We start from the raw sequence: 7,601 nt of genomic DNA on the forward strand, positions 1-7,601 counted from the left end.
AGCCAGTGTTTAACCCATTATACCACCAGACTTCCTTTGGACTACACAGAACTATCTTACCTCATTTAACACCCCCTCTCCATGTCCCCCCTCCCACCCCCATCCACCCCCAGCAACCCTAGCCCTTAGTACTAAAATTATCCTCACTTTACAGCTGAAAGCAATGAGTTCTGGAGCGGTGAAGAGACAAGCACAAGGTCATACAGATGCTTTGTAACAGAGTCAGGGTTCAAACTCAGCTCTCCTGACTTCCTAGTTCAGAAGGCACACTTGTTCTTGGTTCCTGTTTATTCTGTTCTATGGCTTTCCAGTGGTTTGCTGACTTTGTCCCTCATCTTTCTCTCTTTCACTCTTCTCCTTCCCCTCTGATGCCCTCCCTGACCCATTACCCTTCCTTCTAGTTGCTTCTTCACCTTGTCCTCTGGTATCTCTAATTCTTTCCCTTTTACCTCTCCAGAATGTGGCATCATGAGGAGTCAGGCCCACCAGAAGCATTTACCTCTGCCCAACACTCAGGCTTCTGAGCTCACAGAGCAGGCATCTTCAAACATAGGTACCCCTGCCCAGACGGACCTGCCATCCACTCTACAGTCCACCCAACAGCCCACCTTTCCAGCAACAGCACTTGCCTTGGACAGAGGCCTCAGCTACTCCAGTGAAACTGTCACTCCCACTACAGATCACAATCTGGGGGCTGGGCCTGAGGCTGGGGAGAACCAGAAGCAGCTGGAAAGCAGTGTGGATCCTCCAGCTGGGACGTCAGCCATAGTGCCAGTGCTGTCTCTCCTGGCCATCGTCTTCATTCTTACTGCAGTCCTCCTTTATGTGCTGCAGAAGAAGAGGAAGCAGTCAAGGCCACACTTCTCAGGTAAATTGCATCTCTGAACTCTTCCCCAAGGAACCTAGAACCTCCCTGTCAGGGGTCCGGCCTTAGTAATTCCCAGGTGGCTGGAAGACTTGACCCAGGCAGACAAGTTTTAAAGCCATCTGCACCGTGGACCTTAGGTCTTGAAGGATGAATAAGCCAGAAACCATAGAATGGAGGGGGAAAGAAGCCATTTTGTGCCTAGGGACCAGTGCTTGGAGCAGTTTCTAGGAGAAGCTGACAGCTAGAACAGGCTAGTGGGAGATGAAGCTGTGGAGGAAGATGGGGTCGTTCATTCAATTCACAAATCTTTTCCAGCATCTGTTGTGTAATGAAGGAGCCTCAGTGGTACAACAGGTTAAGTGTTGCGCTGCTAACCACAAGCAAGACTACTAGGCAGACTGAGCAGGTTTTAGAGAAATGACTCAATCCGAGTTCTCTTGAAAGGATGGACTCCTTCATTTTGGCAATCGAAAGAGGATTGCAAACATTTCACTTGGGCGTTTAAGCCATTATCTTTGAGAATTTGTATGGTTGCTTTTATAGCTTTTCAACAATAATAAAAGGGATTCTTAACAGGTAGTCAGGTTAGGTCATTTAGTGTTTCTAGATTGTGTCTCTGACTCATGATTTTGGTGGTCATTGTCCAAGTATAGCTACTGAAGAGCCCCCAAGTGAGACTTTGGGGTCGGGACAACTATATGGGATGGGAAACAAAGTAAAATTCTGGTATATGGTATTCATCTCTATAGAAATGGCTGAAAGATTCACGCCACATTTCCTGTTCATGTCCACTACAGATAAAACTTATTTAAAGTTCAATTGTGAAATATATTGCTTCATAACTTAGAATATATTAACTGCTTTCAAGGAGACACGAGAAGATCTACATTTTCTCATTTTGCTTTGTCTAATTCTTTTCCCCGATGTTGCTGATTAGAACCTAGCTCTCTCCAGGAAGTACTACAATTGAATCAATGTGGAAAGCCAAAATGAGAGATGAAGGACCGGCTCTGGGAATAAATATGTAAAGGAAAAAAAAAAAACCTCTGTTCTCTAAAGATTTCTTTTATATGACTGAACTTTCAATAACCGTACATCTAAACAAGATATACCACCCTGACCCAGAAAACCAACAGCAAATTCCTATAGTTTTGTTGAATATTAAAGAATGTTCTGTTATCCTTGAAAGGAAATCTCGTTTTTAGTGTAATTCATTCATTTAATTTGGTGGCTCTGCCAGTAATTTATATATTTTTAAAAATATTTAAAGTTATAAGGCACAGTTTCGGTTCTATGTGACTTTCACATTTCTGGGGAAATTATAAAGTCAGTGGAATTCTTTGAGGTAGAGATATTTGTGAAATGTGAATAAGAAATAAACTACATTATAGTTGTTGTTAAAGTACCATGGAGTCAGTTCCGACTCATTGTGACCATCAGCCGCTCGGCAGGAGAAAGATGAGGCTGCTTCTGTAAAGATTTAGTCTCAGAAGGCCTTAGGAGTTCAACTTTGTCCTGTAGGGTTGCTCTGAGTCAGAATTGACACATTGGCAGTGGGGGTACTGTGTACCAGAAAGATTCCTGGTTATGCACTGATTAAGTGCTTGGCTGCTAATTGAAAGGTTCAAACCCACCAGCCTCAACACAGGAGAAAGATACGGCAGACTGCTTCTGTGAAGATTTACAGTCTTAGAAACCCTCTGAGGAAGTTTTGATCTGTCCTGTAAGCTCATTATGCGTTAAAATCAATTGCATGTCAATTGCCTTTTGGTTTACTGTGTACCAGATTATGGTGGGATCTTTGGTATCTGATTCTCCAAGTCACACTACTGCTTCCCCAACTTCCAAGTCCCTTTGACCTGAGGTCATTTTTCAACTTCTTTATCACTTCTACAATTGCAGCTTTATTACAAAACGCCGCACCAGACTCAATGCCTGAACCTGACTTCCACAAGACTGACTCTCCCATCTTAGCTTGATGGTCAGAACTTTACTAGAAGAAGATTAAAAAAAAAATTTTTTTTTTGGATAAAACAAATTAAGTGTAAATTGCTGCAATTTGATGAACTTGACCTATACTTATGTAGTAGCTCAAAATACCAACTGAGAGGGAAGAAGTCTTCACATCAAATATCCTGTTATGTGCTGTGGAGTCGGTTCTGACTCATAGCGACCCTACACAGGGCTTCTGAAGCTGTTAATCTTTACGGGAGCAGAATGTCTCATCTTTCTCCTGCAGAGCAGCTGGTAGTTTCAAACTGCTGACCTTGCGGTTCGCAGCCCTATTTGTAACCACTACGCTACCAGATTTCCTATCAAGTATCCTATCCCCTCTTTATACAAGGTTGATAGGGACGGGCAACTTAGGCATTGGCTACCTAAAATGGGGGGTTATAAAGGCACGAAGTGACTGACATAATTACAAGTTTTCAAGAGGGAGTTTAGTTTCAGAGTGTGCAGAAGAAGGTAGAATTCCCACTGAATAGTTTTCATCTTGTCTAGACAGGTCTAGTGAAAGGAGATGGGGTAAGATTCTTATGATTCCATAGTGAGTAATTATTATCATGACCAATTGCAACTGTCAAGGTAACAGTTTTGTAATAAAGAGGGGTGGGAGGGAGTAGTTATTCTTACAGTCTAGGAATAGAGGACCCTAGGACCACCAAGAGAGATGAGCACAAGTGGAATGTGGGACCCTATACAAAGAAGCAGCGACATCAGAGATGGAGGCAGAAATGTGGACATGGCGAGATAGAGCAACTGACTGCAGACTCATGAAAAGAGAAAGGCTGTGTGCTGACAGCCAGGAGGCAGGCTTGCAGAATGCACCCTTTGGTTGTTTAAATGATTATATATTCCTGAGTGTTTTTGTGTACTTCAAACAACAACAACAAAAACCCAGAGGGAATAGAAACAAATAGTTGAATGATGATGCACAGAGATTATAGTAATTGCATTGAAACGATGAGTGTAAAACCAATGCTCTCCCATGTAAACTATCACTCGATTCACAATAAAAACTTTAAACATACACACACAAAATGGAATCATTGTGCTCAGCTACCACTATCAACTGCTCTGAAAGGATTACATTAGAATTGGAAGGGTCCATAGGACTATCGGCATGACCCTCTATTTTATTTTTCCCTACATTTTATTACTAACAAGATAGTAGGGTAATGCAACTATTGGTCTCTCCATGTGTGGGAGAAAGAAGAGTGATGGAAATTGAAGGTGTTCGGAATTAACTAGTCCAGTGGACTAATGGAACATATGAACAGTAGTCTCTATCAATGAGACCAGAAGAACTCGATGGTGCACAGCTACCATTACCAAATACTCTGAAAGGGATTACATTAGAAGGTTCCAAATAGTGTGGGAGAAAATGTGGAACAAAACTCAAATTTATCAAAAAAGACTGAACTTACTAGTCTGAAAGAGACTGGCAGAACCTGAGACTATGACCCTCAGCCACCCTTCAAGACTGGAACAAACTCACCTTTGTGAACCAATTTTCAGCCAAGCCAGTAGACAGGTGTATATAGGGAGACAACATCATGAATTGGTCAATCATTCAAGATCAAAGAGTCAGCATTTATGTAAGGACAAAGTTCAGAAGCGTTGGGAAGGAAGGTAGAATGGAAATAAGAACCATAGGGAGGTAGTGGGATGACATGAAGGGGATCGTAATCATTGAGATGAAACAAATGTAGATGATTTGTTGAATGTAAAAGTGATGATCTGCTCTTACTGGAATCTTCCTCTATATGTCGTCCCTCAGTTCACAATTCATAGTAAAGTTTGAAAAACAAGGAAGCTCTGTGAAGGCAGACTGTACTGTAGTGTATATAGTATATTTATTTAGTGCACATCAACAATTTAGTACACTGTATGCATATTTGTTAATGTTTAACGAATAACCTACTACTGCCTTCTTAGCCCCCACTCCTGTTTTTATTAAGTGTTATATTAAATCCCCCTTTCACAGTGTAACATTAGACAAATTCTATGTACGCTAACTACTAAAGATTATTTTTTGTAATTATTAGCTCTTCTGTAGACACTGGCCTCAGGCCCTTGTCCTTCTATCATGAGTCCTGGCTTTGGCTTCTCTGTTGATAGTTTCCGCTTGTTCCAAACCTCTCCTTACAGTACATCAGCTATTCTTCCTCAGTAGGAGTCATCTCCCCTCTCCTCTCCCGATGCTGACAGCAAAGGTCTGGGCTTTCCCACATTCCTGCTGCTGACACCAGACTCTAGTTTCACTTCCACAATTCCATATATGCCCTCAAAGAGAGTCTGATCTTGTTTTTGTTACTTTTATTATTAAAACCCTTAGTTCTTCTTTTGTTTTTCCCAAAGACAAAGGATGTGACTTCACTGGGCCACAAGTCTGCGGGAAGCCTGGGGCAGGGACATGAAGGTTCTGAGGAAGTGGGCTGGGTGTCTGAAACTCCATCTGCTGGTGTTGGTGGCAGTTTGGGGAAGTACAGCACAAGAGCTCCCTGCTGGAGGAGCCGGAGCAATGCGGTGACTGGGCTTTTTTGCTCCTTGGTCCTGGCATACACTTATCAGCAGGGCAGATGCAGCAGTCTGTGTTCCCCATCTCTTCAGGTTTCCAGGTTCTGTCCTGAATGTAGCTGGTGGTCTCCTCTCCAAGCTTTTGCTACACCTTCTTGGCCTAGTTTTCCAGCATCTGCTCACAGGTGTGGGCCACATCATTGAGCTTAAGGCGGGCATAGTCCACTCGCTTCAGGGCCATCTGACAGTCCTTCCTTGAAGAGTAGCTAGAGCCCTCGTGAGGCTGTCCTGTGGCCACCTACAGGATAGACAGACTTTTAGCAATAGGGCACCCTCTCCCTACCCATCTCCTTACCCACCCGCCAGGCATTAGATCTCTTTTCTCATTTTCTCCGAGTTTGAATCCCACTTAGGCCACATGACAGCTGGGTGCCACAGGGCAAATCACTTAACTTCTATTAACATTATCTGTAAAATGTGGGTAGTAAGAATTACTTCCTTCAGTTATACAAAAAGCCCTGGTGACACAAAGGTTAAGTGCTGAGCTGTGAACCTGAAAGGGTGGTAGTTCAAATCTAACCATTGGCTCTGTGGGACAAAGACCTGGGGATCTGCTACAGTCAAGCCCACTGTCCGTCAAGTCAGTTCTGACTCATAGCAACCCTGGATAGGCGGGCTTGAACAGCTGACCTTGTGGTTAACAGTTCACTGCTTATCCTACAGCGCCACACCAGGACTCCAGTAAAGATTACAGCCTAGAAAACCCTATGGGGCGGTTAACTCTGTCACATGGGGTTGATAGGAGTCCAAAATCGACTCGACACTTAACAACAACAGAGTTGTGGTAGATTCCCTAGGTGAATGTCTGAAAGGCTGGTATACCCAGAGCTCCTTGGAAGCCATCCCTGGTGATCTGCTTCTGATAGGTCATAGCTTTGGAAATTACACAGCAATTCTCTGCACTGGAGACTCCATGACAACTCCCCAGAACAACAAAGAGTTTAAGATTAAGTAAGACAAATGCTATGGCTGGTACACCTTGAGGAATTTAGTAAATGGTGGTAGCTGTTGTAATCACTTCAGAACCCTCTCAATCCTGATCTTTACTCAGGACGTAGGCATTTTTGGCTTCGGCAGCTTTTGCACGCCCCCTCTTAGGCGCTTCCCCATTGGTGACTCATAAGCTGCAATCTAGTGAAAGATCGCCTTCGATCAGCTCCTTTTAAAGGAAGAAACTGGCCCTGAAAAGGAGGGATGCTGCAGTGTCATCCAGCCCTACTAGGTCTTGAGGCCAAAGTTCCACCTCAGTCTCACAACTTCTCCCACCACATACCTACCTGGGTGAGGTAGCGGATTTGGGCGGACAGTTCCGCCTCCACATGTTGGACCGAAGCCGTGAAGGCCGCCGCCTGCCGGTCTAGGAGCCGCTCATTGGTTTTTTCCTTGGACAGTTCCAGGATCACATTACCTAGCCGGAGGAGGAAAGCTATGCTAACGCGGTTCCGAGAGAATAGCCCCTCCCCAAGGCCAGTCCCTTCCACCCAAGCATCCCTACAAACTTTCACCGCGCTTGCACTCAGAATCCCTCCCCACCCTTTTCCTAGTCTTCGGTTGGCGCATGTGCAAGTCGCTCAGCCTCCTTCTCGCTCCCTCATTCTTGCCGTTCGTTCGTCGGATCCCGAACCTGCGTTTTGAAGGATGGCGCCGATTTCCCGCTCGATGTCTTCCAGGGCGCGTAGCCGCTCGTTCGCCAGGCTGTAGGTTGCCATTATTAATCTAGGAAGCCTCCCCAAGACTTTCTCCCTTTACTGTAAAATGCAACCTTGAGCCCGGAAATGGCCGTCGGTTTGCGCCTGCGCAGAGTGCCTCTTGCCGGCACTACAATTTCTAGGATGCTTGGCGCAGTCTGGTCTCCGTCCACCTGGTGAACTACAACTCCCAGGGTTTCTTGTGTCTAGTCAGGGCTGCACCTCCAGCCGGGGACCACAGGTGTGGTAAGAAGCTGTACTGAAACACTCCTCAGCTTCAGGCCGTTCAGGCTTGCCAGTCTTCACTGTTTTGTGTTATGTGTTTAATTTCTTTACAAAAATTGATTAAGTCTCTGCTAAGTACTAGATTGCAAAAGTAGGGAGCAAAGAGGAGGGACCAGTAGTTGGAAAATTTGGACTTGGTGATAGAAATGATGCTGGAGAACGAATGATAGATTTCTGCA

At 44.6% G+C, this 7,601-nt stretch overlaps 2 protein-coding genes across 2 annotated transcripts in view; one reads left to right on the forward strand and one right to left on the reverse strand.

The window, feature by feature from the left end:
* The window catches only part of LOC102817510, a 7,695-nt gene extending 6,810 nt beyond the window's left edge, over positions 1–885 (forward strand). Inside the window, exon 5 of the mRNA XM_006863489.1 lies at positions 458–885. Within this exon, the coding sequence (XP_006863551.1) occupies positions 458–885 (428 nt within the window). The remainder of the gene's footprint in view (positions 1–457) is intronic.
* A 4,664-nt stretch (positions 886–5,549) lies between these two features.
* Positions 5,550–7,241, reverse strand: MED11 (mediator complex subunit 11). The gene is made up of 3 exons (XM_006863323.1): positions 7,074–7,241; positions 6,727–6,857; positions 5,550–5,687 (listed from the first exon to the last, which is right to left on the reverse strand). The coding sequence occupies exons 1-3, from the start codon at positions 7,156–7,158 to the stop codon at positions 5,550–5,552; spliced, it is 354 nt and encodes a 117-aa protein (XP_006863385.1). The 5' UTR covers positions 7,159–7,241.
* Between the last annotated feature and the right edge of the window lie 360 nt (positions 7,242–7,601).

This window comes from Chrysochloris asiatica, unplaced genomic scaffold (assembly GCF_000296735.1).
Source record: "Chrysochloris asiatica unplaced genomic scaffold, ChrAsi1.0 scaffold00054, whole genome shotgun sequence".
Taxonomy (NCBI): domain Eukaryota; kingdom Metazoa; phylum Chordata; class Mammalia; order Afrosoricida; family Chrysochloridae; genus Chrysochloris; species Chrysochloris asiatica.